The 19,954-nt window shown below is 38.5% G+C and overlaps 1 protein-coding gene across 4 annotated transcripts in view; it reads right to left on the minus strand.

The window, feature by feature from the left end:
• The window catches only part of Mtmr12 (myotubularin related protein 12), a 72,995-nt gene that overhangs the window by 7,545 nt on the left and 45,496 nt on the right, over positions 1-19,954 (minus strand). For all 4 annotated transcript variants that reach the window (XM_076857341.1, XM_076857344.1, XM_076857342.1 and 1 more), the window contains 6 exons: positions 11,803-11,909; positions 10,476-10,600; positions 8,926-9,004; positions 6,697-6,767; positions 3,157-3,329; positions 407-574 (listed from right to left, as the gene is read on the minus strand). In XM_076857341.1, coding sequence (XP_076713456.1) covers positions 407-574; positions 3,157-3,329; positions 6,697-6,767; positions 8,926-9,004; positions 10,476-10,600; positions 11,803-11,909 — 723 coding nt within the window. The remainder of the gene's footprint in view (positions 1-406; positions 575-3,156; positions 3,330-6,696; positions 6,768-8,925; positions 9,005-10,475; positions 10,601-11,802; positions 11,910-19,954) is intronic.

Below are 19,954 nucleotides of genomic sequence, written 5' to 3' on the forward strand. Positions count from 1 at the left end.
GCAAAGTCAGGCTGGCTTTCCTGTTTTGCAGTGTTCAGTATCTGTTCTCCTAGGAACTCCAGGCATGAAGATGAGGGAAGAGAAAGCACCTGGTCTGGAAAAAGAAGAGCTTTTAATTTGGCTTAACCCCTGCTCAAACACTAGCTTCAAATATTTACGATGTGACCTTGGGCTAGTTGCTTATTCTTTGTGTGCCTCAGCTTCCTCAGGGATAATAATATGTAACCCAGAGGGTACTGTAAAGATTAAATCCTTTCCAATTGTGAGTACCTGGAAAGTACTTAGAACAATGCCTGGCACACAGTCAATGTTAAAAGAAATATTATTTTTTTAGTATCAATGTTATTGCATCCTATTTGTGACATGCAGCTTCTTTAATATACAGGTTTCTTAGAGGAACTCTTACCATGTTAGTATCTTTCTGATGAGGTGAATTGAAGAAGAAGGTGCTAAAAATAGGTATGTACAGGCTATCTGACAACACTGTCAGGTAAGTCTCTGTGAATTCAAATGCTGGGGAATGCTGGTGCACCAGCTGCCAGACACAATCTAAGAAAAGCAGGAACACAGGAACCTACATGAAAACAAGATACAGGTTACTTAGAAGCTCCTTACAACATGAGCTGTAAGGAGCTCACTGTATAGCCATTTCAGCAGCTTTGAAGTAACCACTTCTGAGCCCTATATTCTCTGGGAAACATAGTATGCTCCATTCCATTACAAAAAATGAACATGCTCAACTGAAACCACATGCTTTCAACTAATAATGGTATTTGACAGTACCCATCTGTGTCAGACACTTCAAAAATGAAATATGGATCAGCAGGGGCTGGGGATGTGGCTCGAGCGGTAGCGCGCTCACCTGGCATGCATGTGGCCAGGATTTGATCCTCAGCACCACATACAAAACAAAGATGTTGTGTCCGCCAATAACTAAAAAATAAATATTAAAATTCTCTCTCTCTCTCTCCCTCTCTCTTTAAAAAAAAAGAAATATGGATCAGCATCACCAGATGAACATTTGCAATTAATTCTGATGACACAAAATAGCAATTTTAAACTCCAATTAAGTGAAATGTTGCCTTCCCCACAAAGAATTCCTTGTCCTAGTCCAATAACTGTTCAATGCAAAAATCTGTACTCAGTGATTGTTATTTTAAATTTTGTCAATAAAAAGTTGTTTGTTTGTGTGTGTGTGGGACTACCACTACCATTACCCACCCACACACAAACTAATAGGGTTGGTGTGAAGAGGCTGGAATGAGAAGCCTTCCTTCTCCATATCCCATGATGAGGGCCCAGAAGACAAAAGGGAGGGGAGAGAACGCAGCAAGAATGAGTTCCTAGCATTTTTTCACAAATGTTTTTCTTAAAAAATTTACAGGCTTCCTTTACTAGCCACTCAGAAGTGAGCCCTTTATTTAGTAGGGACAGTAGTTTCTAAGGTGCTTTATATTTACAAATGCTATTCTTGATTCACCAATGATTCTGCAGGCTGCATAAGACAAGCTATGTGACAGTCTCTCCCTTCTGGAAGATTAGTGGTGATGAGAGGCTGGTCAAGGTCTCAAATGGAGCTGGCAAGAAAGAGGAGTTAGGAATTCAAACTATTGGTTCAAAGGCTATATCTACTTCATATCACAAATTAGACCACCTGATTCTCCTTCAAACTCTGATTTATTGATGCTGAGGTGCTAAGAACCCCTTTTCAGAAACTTTAGTTCATACTTCATTTTAAGCACAATATCACTAAACAGAATGAAAAATATATGAATCTCACTGTATAGTCAGGGAAATGGGCTCATAAATTGTGAGTGACTCTCCAAAGGCTGGGTGAACAATAGATTAGGTCTTCTCTTGGCTCTTTCCCCACTAAATAGGGTGACAGTCACTATCCCTTTTCTTAAGATATACAAAATCATATTTTTATTCAGATAATACTAGTTCTATCCTGCTTCATGAGTACCATCAACCTTTCATATTATTTCCCCAAAGTTCCTTCTAAGACTAAAAGATGGTGACTTCTAGTCAGCTCAGTATCACACAGAGACATACAGACTGGGCCTAAAAGAAATTGCCTGGCCTAGCTAGTAATAGAGGCCTTGGTTTCCCCAGAAACCCACCCAGCTCTGCATGGCAGAAACCATGGCTCTCTATTCCCGCAGCATGCTGTGTCAAACTGCTCTGCACCACAGACAAACATGTTGTATATCAGGAGTAAGAAAAACCACAAGTCACAATACCAGTACATGTTAGCTCTACATGTTAGCTCTCGACTTATGAAAGACAGTGGGTTCATTTCCATTCTTCCTTCTACCCATCACCAATGAATCAGCCAGGAGAGTCTGTATGGCTGTTGCTTAGACAAGTCAACCTTAATTTGGGGGTGAATTAAAACACTAACTTTCCTGGCACAGATCTTAGGCCATTCACCTAGACACAAGCAGAAGAGGCTGCAGTATAGCCCACACACATCACTGCCAAGGCCCTGGCAATCAGACAGTATTAACTCAAACCTGTACTTTCCTTGGGAGAGGTTTATGTGGTAGGAAAATTTACTTTGTTATCACGTATTTCCTGTAGGAAATCTGCACAACGAATATCTACTTATTGCAAAGATTAACTTGGCAAAATTTGTAGGAGAATCTCTTACTGGGTTATTATATATGTAAGCTGGGTGTGGTGGTGCACGTCTATAATCCCAGTGGCTTGGGAGGCTGAGGCAGCAAGATGGTGAATTCAAAGCCAGCCTCAGCAAAAGTGAGGCACTAAGCAACTCAGTGAGACCGTGTCTCTAATTAAAATATAAAATAGCACTGGGGATGTGACTCAGTGGCCAAGTATCCCTGAGTTCAATCCCTGGCACCCCCTCCTAAAAAAAATCAATATTACTCCTACTATAAAATGTATTACATCCTTGCTATACACAACTTAGAAGAGAAGACTCTGAACATGCTTGTCTATCTTTTCCTTTGGGAAGGGCTTCGATATTGTTTAAAGCATTTAAAGTTACACATGATAATCTGATTCAGTTTTCCTAATGACTGTGTGTAGCATGTACTTTGTAAGCAGAAACTCTACATCTGAAGAATGGTATTGGTAAGAGACTGGGGAGTTCTCCCTGTGCCTGAAACAGTCTTCAGTGAGGGAACTCACCTCCTCCTTGTCACTCTGGCGGAGATGGTTGCAGCGATCCAAGAAACAGTGGCCACCCATGACCCACTCCTTTTGGATGAGGCTCTGGAAACCAATCTTGGTTCGGCAGTGGGGGTCCATCATCACTTGCACCAGAGAGGAAAGGAGGCAGCAGAGGTCGGAGGCATTTTCCTCTACGAGGGGCCCAGTAGCAGTGCCAAGAGGAAGGAGGGCATGGAGTGTTAAAAGCTATAATGCTCTCACCACACAGTTAAAAGCAGGGTTCCCAACACCAAAATCTGCTATTAGCACTCAAGTTCTTACTCCCTCCAGGAAACAGGAAATGAAAAAAAAAAAAAAAAAAAAGAAGCTTGATATTTTCAGACCAAGAGACAAAATGCTTCCAGCTTGTCTAGTACAGGTTCTAGCACACACTGGTGCTAAATATGGATTTGCTTACTGAATAAATGCAGCCCTGAAAATCCACTTTCAGTATTTGGGTGTTCAGATATACCACATAACCAGAGTGGAATCATCCACATGATGATAACCTGCCAGGCACAAACTGAGTCTGAATTCCTTCCCTCCTGGTGGGGCAAACCCTCAATCACTAAGCTCACTGTCCCAAGGCTTGCTATTTCTCAGACTCACCTTAGAGTTCCTTTCCTCTACTTCTTATTCCTCCTCTAACTCAACTTTGCAGGAAGTTCAAACTTTCTGGACTGTACCAAAATGATCTTATTTTCTGCCTCAAGGCTCTTTTCTTTTCTGTTTGAGGAGTGGTCTACAGGAGAAATTCTCCTTGGTCCACCTCCATGTGCTCACTTGGAATTCCCTTTACAAAACTCAAATGACTGAAAAGTCCATTTTTATACCTGTTTAGCACTCATGATTCAGAGCAAATAAAATCATTCATCTATAGCCTTATATTTGTCTTAAAGGATTTTTTAGTACCAGGGATTGAAATCAGAGGCACTCAACCACTGAGCAACATCCCCAGCCCTATTTTATATTTTATTTAAAGACAGGGTCTCACTGAGTTGCTCAGCACCTTGCTTTTGCTGAGGCTGGCTTTGAACTCATGATCTTCCTGTCTCAGTCTCCCAAGCTGCTGGGATTACAGGCATATATCATTGCACCTGGTTCAACCTGCTTTTTAAAAATGTCCGTAAGGGGATGTGAGGGCAATATGGCTGTGACATCTGTCACCCCACTGATCACCAGGGTTGATTTGACTGATCTGGCTGGCTAGACTGGTGTCCCCTTCCTCCCTCACCCCTCCATGTGCACCTCTCCTGAAGCTGCACGCTCTGTGGAAGAAGAAAACCTTCCTCTTTGGTCAAGGGTGTATGAGTAGCTGTACTTCCCTGCTAGAAACTCCAAACAAGCTCTCAAAAATGTCCATGAGCAGAATGGTGTGTGTATGATTAAAGAAATAAGGATAAATTTATTATTTTGGGGGGTAGTACTGGGGATTGAACCAAGGGACTCACACATGCTAAGCAAGAGATTTACCACTGAGTTACAGCCTCAGCCCCTGGCCCCCCATTTTTTTTTTTAAATTTTGAGACAGGGTCTTGCTAAGTTAGTGCTTTGCCTGACACTTGCAATCCTCTTGCCTTAGTCTGGGATTACAGATGTATATAGCACTGTGCCTGACTTAACTAAGGATGAACTTCAACTAGGAAGTTACTCCTACTCTTAGCACTTTTTCATCCTGACCCCCAGAATCATGAAGTACCACAGGTCTCGGCTTACACTGGTCTCTTCTAGGAAACAAACCTAAACTACAGGAAGACATGACTTCAATGAAAACAGATTTTTGTGCTTATCTTCTAGTGGTGTTTTAATTTAAAACAAGTTTCATTTTTCTTTAGCAGTGCTGGGGATTGAAAGCAGGACCTTATACATGCCAGGCAAGCATGCTATCACCGAGCTACGTCACCAACCCTACAGGTTTCATTTTTAAGGGAATCTTTCTTCTTGCATTTGAAAGATAATTATATCCTTCTGAGAGATGGGAAGAGGAACTAGACAATGAGACTTCAGAAGAGACAACACAGAAGTCCATCAAGGAGTGGAGGACATCTCACTTCCATTAGCTAAAGATTCAGATTTCATTTCAGGGGACTCTGATTATTGCAGTCTGGCCTTGAGCCCTACATTTCTCAGACTTCCAATCTTCCTCCTTTCACCAGTTATTTGGTACTCAAATAATACTCTTTTTTAGTCCTTATAAATACTAAGGTAGAAGCACAGAATCTGCACATTGTAGATGCTCAACTCCAAGTTAGTAAGCTAGTATCAGCTGTTCCAGAAGCCACCAGAAGATACATTTTCTAGATTGCTCTTAGAAACTAAGTTCCAACAGTCAAGGAAAGCATCAGAAAAAATGAAAAAAGTTTGGATTTATAAAAGCATGAGAAAAAAATTCATATGCAGTGTAGGACTAGAAGAAACAAAATATTATAAAAACCAAGCTGGGGGCTGGGGTTGTAGCTCAGTGATATAGCACTTGTCTAGCACTGGGTTTGATCCTCAGCACGACAAAAATAAATCAATCAAATAAAGGTATTGTGTCCATCTATAACTAAAAAAACAATACATATATTAAAAAAAAAAAAAAAAAACAAGCTGGACATAGTTGTGTAGTCCCAGCCTCTCTGGAGGCTGCAGCTAGAGGATCAATGAGCTCAGGAGTTTGAGTCCAGCCTGAACAACATACAAAGACATTGTCTCCTAAAATAAAATTTTAAAAAGGTCTTTTAGTTTGAAACAGGATCTCAATAAGTTACTCAAGCTCCTCTCAAACTTGCAATTTTCTTGCTTCAGGCTCCTGTGTTGCTGGGATTACAGGTGTGTACCACTGTGCTTGGCTACAGCAATCATCCTTATTACACAATGGTTTATACTTGCTTTTACACATTCTAAATGTTTATGTCACTGCCCTCATGTTTGCCAAATTAAATCCACTGAGAAAAGGGAAATAACAGCTCACCAACTTTCTATGGAAACTGCAAAAAAGTGTCAAATGGGGGGCCGGGGTTGTGGCTCAGCGGTAGAGCGCTCGCCTCACATGTGGGAGACCCTGGGTTCGATTCTCAGCACCGCATTAAAAAAATAAATAGGTGAAATAAAGGTGTTGTGTCCAACCACAACTAAAAAATAAAATTTAAAAAAAAGTGTCAAACGGATACAAAAATAATAATCATCTATGAGTCTATGTGAAAGGGATTACCAAAAGACTGTGACTTCAACCTAGTTAATAAAAAAACAAATCCAAAATATTAAGAAATGTGAGCTTTGGTAAAGATATCAAATAATTTCTTCTTGGGTTGTGAATAGATCTGCCAAGTTCCAAGTGAAAGAATTTTATTTTAAACTCTAACTCTGAAATCTGAGGCAAAGGATTCCAAGGTTCAGGAGAAAGACACTGGGAGGATTTCTACAGTAGCTTACTCTCTCATAAGACAATTACAATCCTGTTAAGTTACATACACAAAAAATTAAATCACAAGTGAGATAAAAAGAAAAATAATTTTTGTGCTTTAAATATGTTACCTAAAAGAAGAACGTTCATATTTTGTGCTTCCAGACATTCTATGATCTCTATTGCTTTTTTCAGGCAACGTCTGAATAGGAAAGAGACAAGAAATGAGCATTAGGTCTTGAGTTTGGTACCATGAACAATAAGTTTAGAGATAGCATGAATTGTTCTTCAGTTCTTTTTTTTAACACAATACCTTTATTTTATTTATGCATTTTTACGTGGTGCTGAGGATAGAACCCAGCGCCTCGCACATGCTAGGCGAGCACTCTACCGCTGAGCCACAACCCCAGCCCTCTTCAGTTTTTCCTTTCTTTTTTTTTAAATATATATATATATATATATTTTTAGTTTTAGATGGACACAATATCTTTATTTTATTTTATGTGGTGTTGAGGATAGAACCCAGTGCCTCACGCATGCCAGGTGAGCACGCTACCAGTTGAGCCACAGTTTTTTCTTTATTCATGAAAATAAAAATTAAAAAAAATACTTAACATTTACACTATTCAGATACTGAGAGATGTTTATCTGCCTATTAGAAACTGAGTATGGGTGTACATCCAAAGGGATTAGACCAGTTTCTCAGGTATCTGTGCTCCCATGTTCACTGCTGCATTATTCACAATAATCAAGATATGTAAACAACCTAAGAGTTCACTAACAAATGAATGGATAAGTACAATGGTGTGTGTGTGTGTGTGTAATGGAATATTATTCAGTACTTTAAAAAAGGGAAATTCCACCATTGTCATACCATGGGTGAACCTGGAATAAATATGTTAAATGAAATAAGCCAGGCACATAAAAACCACACAGCATGACCTTGGTTGTACATGAAATGTAAAAATGCTGAACTCGGGCTCAGTGGTAGAGCACTTACCTCGAATGTGCGGGGCACTGGGTTCAATTCTCAACACCACATATAAATAAAAACTAAAGGTCCATCAACAACTAAAATGAATAAAATAAATAGATTAAAAAAAAAAAGCTGAACTCTTATACAGAGTAGAATGGTAACTCCAAAGGGATGTGAGTGGAAAAAGTGGAGAGAAGTCAAAGGAATAAGACTTTCAGTTATAAGATAAACAAACCTGGGGGACCTAAAGTACAGCATGATTGGTGATGGATGTGTTCATTTGATTATGGTAATCATCACACAATATATGCCAAATCATCACACAGTGTGTCTTTTAAAAAAACACTGAGTATTTTGATACATACAATCTTTATTAATTAAATACTTAAATATTTAATTCAGAATAGTTAATAAAGAATATTTAATTCAGAAATATTTAATAAAGAAATGGAAAATTTTTTCAGAAGGGAAACCCAAACTAACATAAAAGTGCTCCTAGGCAATTTCTAAACTATAGATTCTTTCTGAAAACTTACATCTGAGTCTTCTGGTGAGTCCTAGTAAAACCCACAAACATCAATTCCTAGAGAATATGATCCATATTGCTTTATTCAAGGTGAATGTATGAGAGTGTCTGAAAAGATCCAATCTACTCAGAAAGATTTTTTTTTTGTAGTTGTACACAATAACTTTTTTTTTTTTTTTTTTTTAAGTTTATTCTTATGTGGTACTGAGAATCAAACCCAGGGCCTTGCACATGTGAGGCGAGCGCTCTCTTGCTGAGCTGAGCCATAACCCCAGTCCCAGAAAGATTTATCTCTTTCTATCTGTTATTCCCTTTAGGACTATAGCCACAGCTTGTAGCTTTGATTTGTCCCTAACTTCTAGCTAAGGAGCCATTTAATATATGAATTAGGAAAGGCAACATAACCACCCTCTGGGACTCTTAACCTAATTCCAAAACCAAAAATGACTAAATGACATTAACCATGGTTTAAAAAAAAATTTAAGTGGGTCATATACATATGACACAAAATTCAAAAAAGTATTTAGTGAAGTCAGTATCCCTCCTATTTTCATTCCCCAGTTTCCTCCTTGAGGGCAGCACTGTAGTCTCAATTATAATTTTGCATTATCACACCCTTTATTGTAGTCTTTTTATAGAGTGTATTTCTTTGTAAGCAGGTAACATGTTGGTAAGTTTTGTCAAATGTGCACAGAAATAATAAATATAAAATGTAAAATCCAGCCAAGCCCTGAATAGAACATATGGTCTAAGAATATTTAATTGTGAAATATCAAAGAGTTAAATTATTTGTCAATTAGCTCTACTACTCTGAATTAGACAACTGAAACTCATGAGCAAAACAATGGTTTGGAATACCTGATTATGTCAAGCCAGCTGCTATTTTCCAAGAGCGAAAACCATTTTATGTCTGTGTCCCAAAATTCAGTACTGTTATCTGAAAAAAGGAAAAGCAGAAAGATATTACACTTGCCACAAAACACCTGTTATTCCACTGTGCTGTTCAGATCATTGGTCCTAGACTCAACCTGCAGAATCCAGGCACGAGATTCTATTTTAAGTAAAGAACATTTCAGAACTTCAGCTGAAACAGTTTATGAAATTAGGCCTCAAGAAGGGTGTGGTTGTCAAGAAGAGGTCTTCCTTGCTGAAATAAGAAAAGCCTCTACCACATACTCAAAGCCATGGTCTACCCTATAATTCAACTGAGAGACTGACATGCTTTTGGCAGAAACAAGTGACATGGAGGCTGCTATTCCTAGAAGTGGAAAATGCAACCAGATGTATACTGCCATGGACGTCTAAGGTGAGACTTGACTTTTCTAAGAAATTTAAATACAAGTTCATTTACCTTGCACACCACTGTAGGATTCCCCCTTACACATCTTATAAAGCAGAAAATCTTGAATTTTAATACATTTAAAATAAATTTAATACATTTAAAAGTTGCAAACTCAAATCAGTAAAGAGAAGATATTCTGGAAATCCTGGGTAATTAAAATAAAACTGTAGAATCTCAGTCCTGGATCAAATAGGACCTTGCCTCCAGATCTCTACTTCTTACAATCTGTTTTATAACATGTATCACAACATGTTTTAGTTAGAGGCATATACTTCTGTTTCCCCTGTAAGAGTATGAGTTTTTGTGTTACATTTGCCTTGGGTAAATGCCTAGCAAAGTTAGTATATACAATGGAAATTCAATAAATGACAGCTGAGTAAATCCTAAAATAGTTAACCATTTGTCAGGTTAAAAAGTCCAAGTTAGGAAAAGTTACCTTTAAGCAAGCACACCTCAGAGAGTAAAGACTCATTCAAGAATGGAGAGAAATGAGACTAGTTCTAATTGTTACTAGCAGACTATGAGAGTAGGGAAATTGCCAAGGGAGGCTGGAATAAGCGTATTTCATTTTTTACTCTGTACATTTCTGATTAATTGTATTGAAATTAATTTTCATCCTAAGAAACTGTACATGCCTAATCAGGAAAGAAATATTAAAAATATTTCCCCTTTGGGAAAAAAGATCATTCACTTTATAAATGTTTATGCATATCAGTCATTAATAGGTAATGCATAGTCCAGAATTTTAAGTAGAGAAGCCAAAATGTTCATCACTGAGCAACCTGGTATGCTGGGAAAGAAGAGAGGAGAAGAATGCCTGTGTGATCACTGCCACAACAGGGGGGCCATGGAAGAAAAGCCTGAAGAGAGATGTTCTGCATGCAGCATGGCAGTGGCAGCTGGCCCTTTGGCTATTGACTCTTCCACTACATGATAGTGACCTTCGAGGCTAGGAGCGCCTGTGTATCACCAAAAGGAACCCAGGGGAAAGGTACCAACTTGCAGCTGATCCATGTGGCATGTCTTTCCCCATTTGACAGAAAGTTTTGCTCAACACTCTTCTCACCTATCAGAAATAGCTGTTTAAATTTAGAGTATGCCGTCTGGATTTCCTGCAAGGATATGAAGTTGCTTGATAGATCTTCAGTTTTAACAATTTCATAGGGTGGCCTATGGATGATCTTGTAAATTCTAGGTATGAAAAAGTAACATGAAATTAGAAGAGTTACATGAATTAAAAGAGATTATATTTCCTAAGCAATTACTATTTGCTCCGATATGTTTCAAAAGGACTGCAGGTATCCCCCTCCCTACCCTTACCTCTGAGGCAACTGCTACAGGACTGCTCTCCCCAGTTAACAGTGGGAATAGAGAACCCAAAGTAGAACTGCCCAGCCCAAGGTTATCAAGTTTCTAAATAGATGGGGCCATGATTTGGACCAAGGTAATTTAACTACAAAGTCCACTTTTTTTTTTTTTTTAATTTACTCACTTTGGATTTTTTTAAAAATATTTTTTAAGTTGTTGATAGACCTTTATTTATTTACTTATATGCAGTGCTGAGAATCGAACCCATTGCCTCACACATGCCAGGCAAGTGCGCTACCGCAGAGCCCTAGCCCTAGCCCTCCACTTTGGATTTTCTTTTCTTTTAAATACCTTTATTTATTTATTTGCTTGATTATTTATTTATTTGTTTGTTTGTTTGTTTATTTATTATGTGGTGCTAAGGATCGAACCCAGGGCCTTACACGCGCTAGGCGAGCACTCTGCCACTGAGCCACACCTCAGCCCCTCCACTTCAGATTTTCAAATTTATTTTGAAAAATTCCAATCATGTAGAAAAGTAGAAAAAGAACCATAGTGACATATATCATGACCTAGATTTGACAGGTATTAACATTATAGACAATGAGTGAAGGTGGTGGTTCAGTGGTAGAGCACTTACCTAGCATGTATAAGGCCTGGGTTTACAAACAACAACAACAACAAAAACCAGACACAAAAACGAAACCCAAACATTATAGATACTATGCCACTTCCTCCCTAAATACTTCAGTGTACATCTCTAAAAATAGCATAGTCAACATTCTTTATTTTTTGTCATTTTTATTGCAGTGCTGGGCATTTAACCCAGGGCCCTGTGCATGCTAGGCAAATGCTCTACCATTGAGTGGCATCCCTAGCCCCCATGAAATTTTGATTAGTGATTATGTTATACTGACTAATTAGTGATTATGTTATATTGACTCCTTTAAAAAGTAATTAAGAATGACCCCTATAGGTTGTATTTTTCTAACACTAAGCTACCTGTACGTACACAGAAATGGACACTACTAAGAACTAGTCCCTGCTTCTTAGAAAACAAAAACAGATGAAGAATAAGTACTGACCCATCCAAGACACTCTTCTGGATTTGCAAAACACCATCATCCTGTTCTTTGGGCGGTGCTGACATTTTCAAAAGGGCACTTCCATTGTGGCAGGACCAACACCATATCTGCAGGGGGCAGAAGACATTTGCCAGATGGAACATTCACAACCCAACAGCAAAGAGGTAAGCTTAGCATTCAAGTTCAGCCAGGGAAATTTATCTTTATGAAATAGCTGGATATATTCAATTTTATTAAGTCAGGGAGAATTTATTAAATGAAGAGAACTGATTTAATCTTAAAATGAAACTAAAAAACAGGAATAGGTAGTTACATTCAGACTTGCTTATGGTCTAACATACATCTTTTGACTTGACACTAAAGTGCTGGTGACCTAGATAATGACGACGACAACATTATTATTAGGATAGAAGCCATCACTAGAGAGCAGCTTACATGTCAGCCATTTTACATGAATTAATTCATTGAATTCTCATGGTAAGTCCTTGTGATGGGTATGATTATTATCCCCATGCACAGCAAGAAACTGAGGCTCAGGGAGACAAAGGATTGCCCCAAGACATGGAAAAAATAGCTGCAGTATAACTAAAGGTGATGCTTTACCTTGATGGCAAATTGAGGGGTCTTCCAACATCAGAGAAAGTTCACAGGAGAAAAACGGAGAGTTGGCTAATCAAGACAGTGAATAAAAGACTCACACACGGAAGGCACTGCACCAGGTTGTGAGAGGACAGAAAGGTGATTAAGGGATTGCTCTACTTTTGGAGACCATACACTCAAAATATGACAGAAGGTAGAACATGGCAGACAAGGGGATGGCAAAGAACAATAGAGGGGAGGCAAGGAATAAAGATATTCTATGAACGACTGCAAATAATAGGCTAAGGGGTTCCACCTTTTTTCTGGATACTATGAGAGATTTCAATTCTTATTTTGCAAGCATAAAAGGAGATTAGAACTAATCTTGGAGCAAAGTAATCTGCCAGTAGAGCCTAGAAGGGAGATAGGAAAGAGCAGGTTGAATAAGTAGATTCAGCTGTAGTCTCTGCCCTGCATACAGGCCTGACTAATGGCTTAAGAGTGGCTAACATCTGGTCCTTGCTCTGCTGACCAAGTCATCAGCCCTGGATCAACGGTTAACCCAATGAAAGAAATACTTTTGTAATTGGCTGCCTGAGTAGGCACCATTTTGGCTTCTACCCACACGCATAAACCATTTACTGGTTATACTAGCAACAGCCTGGGCCAAGAGGTAAAGACCAGCACTACAATCCAGAAAACACTTTGTACTATACTTGGAAAGTCAGAAAGAGGAACTGGTTTGGGGTTTCTGGGGAAGATGATGGGATTGGCACTGTGTGTTGCATGTCTAGTGCCATTAGGACATCCATATGGAGATACTCAGGAGGCTACTGACATGAAAGCTATGAGTATAAGACAGGAAGGCAGGACTGGAGTGCTGGACATGATAACTGATGGTCAGCTAAAGTACAAAAGATGACAAGTCCACCAGGAGAGCAAGGACACAGAAACACAGAACAGCTTTAGGAACTGCCAAAAAGAGCAATAACTCCCGAGAGTTAAACCATACTTTAAGACTCACATGCAGTGGAAATATTAGAACACTATGACAAATTCAAGGGACATTTGCTGTTCTCTTAGTCCCTTTTCCAATGTCATGCTAAGCAATGTGCAGAAACCACCACACAGATCTAGGGCCTCTGTGAAAGGTGGGGATATTCTTAATGCTCAAGGAGTTATGACCCCTAATTGATACAACTCACTCAGACATAAAGGAGTGTACTCTTAGTCATGACTGGATGATGGGATCTAAGAAATTAAAGTTTACCTCCATTCCTGGGGCAAAACCAGTAGGCCCTTGGTGTCATCCAACCACATTTCATTTTCTAGTTGGGACATGTGTAGTGATAACCTCCAATCAGAATTACCTTATCTTATCTGAGCTACAAAGAGGTACCTATTCTTTATTTGAAAGATTAAGTAGAAAGGAGTGAAATTCCTGGTCAGAGAGAGACTTCTCAGGAATTTAGCAAAAAGTCTTCTCCTATCATTATAATATGTACAGCTTCTCTTGGGAAAGAGCCACAGAGTTCTTAGTACTAATTACTTAACAACAGGCAAGAATCAATTTATTGATCACATTTATTTTCTAAAGGAAGAATTACTTGTTACTTTTTTTTTTGGGGGGGGGGTGCATTTTAAGGTGTCTCTCTGTAGAGTCAAAGAGCTTTAGAGTAACACCTATATCCCAGGTTAGAAAATAGTGCAGTAAGGGGACCAAGATAGTACAGTATTTCCAAAGTCAGGACTGGAATTTTAAAAAGGCAGGACATAATTAGTCAAAAACTGCAACAATGTTATAGAGAGGTGGGGCTGTCCAAAGCTCAATGTCTTCTGAGAGGGTAGTGTCCAAGTGGGGGGAGAAGTCAGTCACCTTGTAAGAAGAAATAGCAGCTGGTAGGCATGCGTGTGTGTATGTGTGTGTGTCTAAGTAGTAGTGTGTGTGTGTTTCAGTAGTGTGTGTGTGTCTAAGTAGTAGTGTGTGTGTGTCTCTCTCTCAGTAGTAGTAGTGTGTGTGTGTGTGTGTGTGTGTCTCAACAGTAGAGTGTGTGTTTAGCATGTGTGCAGCCCTGAATTTGATCACTAACACCCCAACGCCCCCCCCCCCAAAAAAAAAGAAAGAAGAAAGAAAAAGAAAAAAAGGAGTAGAAAAAACCAAGTATAGACTTGTTTACATATACTGGCAGTATAGGAAAGAACAAAGTAGTAGCTTCACTGTTAAGAAAGGGCTTTCTCCAAATGTCTTCTTTGATATAAAGAGAGCAACTAAGAACAGAACAGGGAGGAAGAGCATGAGGAAAAGATTAACATTAAACAAAGACGAGTGGGGGAGAGAAAGGGAGAGAAAAGGGAAAGCATATGGAAATGGTAGGAGACCCTCAATGTTACACAAAATTACATAGAAGAGGTTGTGAGGGGAAAGTGGGGGAAACAAGAGAGAGAATTGAACAACAGCAGATGAGGTAGAGAGGGAAGATGGGAGGGGAGGGGAGGGGGGATAGTAGGGGATAGGAAAGGTAGCAGAATACAACAGTCACTAATATGCCATTATGTAAAAATGTGAGTGTGTAACCGATGTGATGTGATTCTGCAATATGTATTTGGGGTAAAAATGGGAGTTCATAACCCAATTGAGTCAAATGTATGAAAGATGATATATCATGAGCTTTGTAATGTTTTGAACAACCAATAAAAAAATAAAAAAGAAAAAAAAAAGAAAAAAAGGGCTTTCTTAGAAGAGACTTAAAGATGTCTTGAGAGAGAGAACGAGAGAGAGAGAAGAACATGCTTTAGAAATATAATGGAAAAGGGAAGTCTGATGATGGAACCAGGCTCCAGACAAGGCAACCAATATTGCTGGCAGAGGTTCAGATTTGGTGCGAAGGAAGGAGGAGCACAGAGAAACAATAGGAGGTCAGAATAAGGAAGCTGTGGGAGTCTCAGGTCCCACTATAGTAGGGGAAAGGCTATAGCTGAGAGTATGAATTAACAATGATTTTACAAACGAAATGAAAACATATTTACTCAGGAAAGTATGATACAGGAATCACATCAGGGCCTGAGCAGGGCAAGGATGCCTACAGTTTTCATGAATCCCATTAAGCACAGTCTGCTATTTGGTTTGAATAATCAATAGAAACATTCTTTGCCTCAGAGCAAAAATTTTAAAAAGATAAAAAAAACCCCTCAGGGCTGGAGACTAGAGGAGGGTCAAGGAGGCCAAAGTCTCTAAAATGGCAAGAATTTGAATGAACTGACAAATTATGCAGGTCATGGCTTTAGAGATATATGTGAAGGTAGGAAGGAACAGACTAGATGAAAAGCCAAAACAAAAAAACATGGAGATATGGAAATGTTCTGGAACTAGATCACACAACATTGTGAATATACTAGGTAATATGCATTTTTTTAAAAAAATATTTATTTTTATGTGGTGCTGAGGATCGAACCCAGGGCCCTGCATGTGTGAGGCAAGCACTCTACCGCTGAGCCACAACCCCATGTGTATCTTAACACAATTAAAAAAACAAACCCTATGAATGGTACTGTAGGCCCTTCACAATTTAGGCCCAAATCATCTCTTTACTCTTGCTATTCTCTGATGCTCCTATTGCATATAACTGCTGCTATTATTTTTGTTGATGTGATAGTCCTGGGGATTGAAGGGGCACTTTACCACTGAGCTACATCCACAGTCATTTTTATTTTTTTATTTTGAAACAGGGTCTCACTAAATTGTAGAGGCTAGCCTGGAACTTGTAATCCTCCTGCCTCATATATGTGCCACCTTTCCCAGCTTAACTGCTACTGTTGATGTACGTGTTTACTTACCAAATCCTGGAGGAAATATTATATAACATTATAGATCAGTGGCTTTCAAACTTTTTGGTCTTATTCCTTTAATACTCTTAAAAATTATTTAGAACCCAAAGACTTTGTATTTGTGTGGATTATAGCTATTTATATTTAACACACTAGAAATTAAAACTGAAAGACTTTAAAATATTAATTCATTTTAAAACAATAATAAACCAATTGCATGTTGGTATAAATAACATTACACACACACACACACACACACACACACACACACATACACACACAGAGTAAGAGAAGTAGCATTTGTTGAATGTAGTAGTTTATGCCTATGATTTTGCTACTCAAAAGGCTGAGAGGCAGGAGGACTACAAGTTACCCCACCTGGGTAAATTAGTATAATCCTATTTTAAAAAAAAAAAAAAAAAAAGCGAAAGGGGTGAGTAGTTCAATGGTAAAGTGCTTGCCCTGCATGGGTGAGTCTCCAGGTTCCATCTCCACACCAGTCCACCAAAAACCAAAACAAAACAAAGTAGCATTGTTTTATATTTTTGCAAACCTCTTCCTTTGCTTTAACATAAGCTTAACTATGTTATCTACTCAATAACAACCAAGAACAAAGGAACACAGTACAAATAGATGGTAGGCTTAATAGAAATGAGAAGGAAAGACAAAGAGGATGCTTATGAATCCTTATGCTACTAACAGTCATATTTTCTATCTGGTGAGACATATGCTAATTAACCAAGAAAAAACCAATATAGATCATTCTATCTGGTGAGACATATGCTAATTAACCAAGAAAAAACTAACATAGATCATCTTAAGGCAGAATTTTCAACCTGTGTTTGCCCCACAAGGGACATTTGGCAATATCTGGACATACTTTGGTTGTCAGCAATGATGTTAACTATTCTATAATGATAACCCTGAAACAAATAATTATCTGGCCTAAAATATCAGTAGTGTCTAAATTGAGAAATTACGCCTTAAACAAAACAAAGAGCAAGTGGCCCCAGATTGCAATACTGATAATTTTACATTTGAAAGGTTTGGGTTTCCTAGGTTAAGGTACATAATTTCATCAATTCCAAATATAAAACATATTGCTTTCTAATTTGTCTGAGGTCATTTCTGGTGATCTTTCTATTCTAGTCAAATGAAAGTCTGAAGAGAGAGAGAGAGAGAGAGAGAGAGAGAGAGAGAGAGAGAGAGAGAGCGCACGCGCGCGCAAGCCAGGAATGATAACCTACACACGTAATCCCAGAGACTCAAGAGGCTGAGCAGGGAATTCAGTGGCAGAGCATCCCTGGGTTCAATACCCAATGGAAGGCAGGCAGGTAGTTAGGTAGGCAGGCAAGCTGGGGTATAGCAAGCACAAAGTCTTGGGTTTCATTCTCAGCATTGCAATGGGTAATGGGAGAGGGAAAGAGGGAAAGAGAGAGAGAAGAAGGGAGGGAGGCAGAGAGAGAGAGAGAGAGAGAGAGAGAGAGAGAGAGAAGGCAGGGAAGACTGACTGAAAGCTCTGTGTTCCCCTGGATAGATGTGTACATTCCATCTTGTATATAATTTTTCTGCTGTCTATTCATACAAACTCAACTAATGATTTTCAGAATATACAATTAAAGTAGAACTAATGATTAAAAAGTTGGTGTTTCTCACTTAGGTCTTACAAGAACATATTCTACTTCTCAACCCTTAGGCTTGGCTAGAACACGGTGTATGTAAATCTACATATGTGGATTTTTTTTTTTTTTTTTTTTTGAACATTGAATCCAAGGGTACTTAACCACTAAGCCACATCCCCAGCCCTTTTTATTTTCTATTTTGAGACAGGGTCTCATTAAGTTGCTTAGAATCTTGCTATATAGCTGAGGCTGGCTTTGAATTTGCAATTCTCCTGCCTCAGCCTCCCCAGCCCCTGGGATTACAGGAATGTGCCACTGCACCTGGCGACAATTCATCTTTGTTTCTTCCAATAGAACACTTTCTTTTCTAGGTTGCTCTGAGAGAGGCTGATCATTCCTCTAAGACTCTGATTTTCAGTAACTAACTGGGAAGTCCCAAAACCCTTTCAGGTGGTCTGAGAGGCCACAACCATTTTCATAATAATCCTAACAATATAATGTCTTTTCCATGGTGTTGACATCTGCACAAATGATGCAAATGTAGTGGTAGCAATGTGTTTTGTATTTGGAATTGATGAAATTATGTACCTTACTGAAATGATACAAATGTAGTGGTGGCTTAGCACCAATCAAGGAAGGGCCACACAACTGTAGTGGTTGTCACTGTGTTCTTCATCGATACCATTAGCAGGAAAGAAATCTGATTCTTTTGAGATTAACCTTAATGAAGGATTAACAATTATTATTTTTATTAATGTTGACCACACATGTATTTTAAATATTCTGTGTGCAAGAATGGGAAGTAAGCATTGAAGTTAAAATATTTGTCCCAATAAAAAGCTCTTTTATAACTGAGTTGAGAACTGAACTCGTACCCTCTTTTAAACAAATCATGGGTGTTCTGACTTTGGTATCTGGCAGATATTCATTTTTAAAAAATGAATAAAGGCTGGGATGTGGCTCAAGTGGTGGCGCGCTCGCCTGGCGTGCGTGCGGCTCGGGTTCGATCCTCAGCGCCGCATGCAAGCAGGAGTGTTGTGTCCGCCAAGAACTAAAAAAAATAGATATTAAAAAATTCTCTCTCTCTCTCTCTCCCCGTCTCTGTCCTCTAAAAAAAAAAAAAAAAAAAAATGAATAAAGTGGGCGGATGTGCACACCTGTAATTCCAGCGGCTTGGGAGGCTGAGAAAGGAGGATTTCAAGTTTAAAAGCCAGCCTCAGTAAAAGCAAGACTGCTAAGCAACTCAGTGACACCCTGAGTCTAAATACAATACAAAATAGGGCTGTCGATGTGGTTCAGAGGTCAGGTGCCCTTGAGTTCAATCCCAGTACCAAAAAAAAAAAAAAAAAGAATAAAGTGAGTTTATTACTTCATGGGAAAAAACTGATAATCTACTGTAAATGATAACAATTAGAATTTTGGAAAACTAGTACCTGTTACTTTTGCTGAGCAGATTCCCAACATTTAAAGACTCTTCTGAAGAGACCACAGTATTAATGAATAAGATTTTTAAAAAATTTTATAATAAAATGTGTCAATAGATAGGAGTTCTTTATAACCTATGAACCCATATTTTCCAAATGGTCAGGATACACTAGTACAAAATCATGCATGTTTTAAGATCCACTCAAAATGTAAGACAGACCAAAGGTTTTAATTTAACAGAGAATGGAAAGTTCATTACGTTTTCAGATAAGTTATTGCAAATAACCTTTATGAAATTTTCACTTGCCAACTTTTTGGTGTACCATCAGAGAATAATATTCTCAATTAGGTTGTTAAGTATTCTCTAAAAAGGCTATTAAATATTCCTTTCTTTTCCAAATACATAGCTTTGTGAATCTGAATTTTCTTCATGTACTTCAATCAAACCCCCAAATTACCACAACAGACTGAAAAAAAGAATCAGATATTAGAATCTAGCTGTCTTCTATTTTCAAGAATGTAAAATAATGTTATTCAAATTTACTGTTTTGAATAGTTATTTTTCATAGAAACATATTATTTATGCTAACATGTAATGTTACTTAACTTTTTCTTTTTTTGTGGTACTGGGGATTGAACCCAGAGACTCATAAATGTCAGATAAGCACTCTGCCACTGACCTATATATCCCCAGCCCCTTT

This window comes from Callospermophilus lateralis, chromosome 5 (assembly GCF_048772815.1).
Source record: "Callospermophilus lateralis isolate mCalLat2 chromosome 5, mCalLat2.hap1, whole genome shotgun sequence".
NCBI lineage: Eukaryota > Metazoa > Chordata > Mammalia > Rodentia > Sciuridae > Callospermophilus > Callospermophilus lateralis.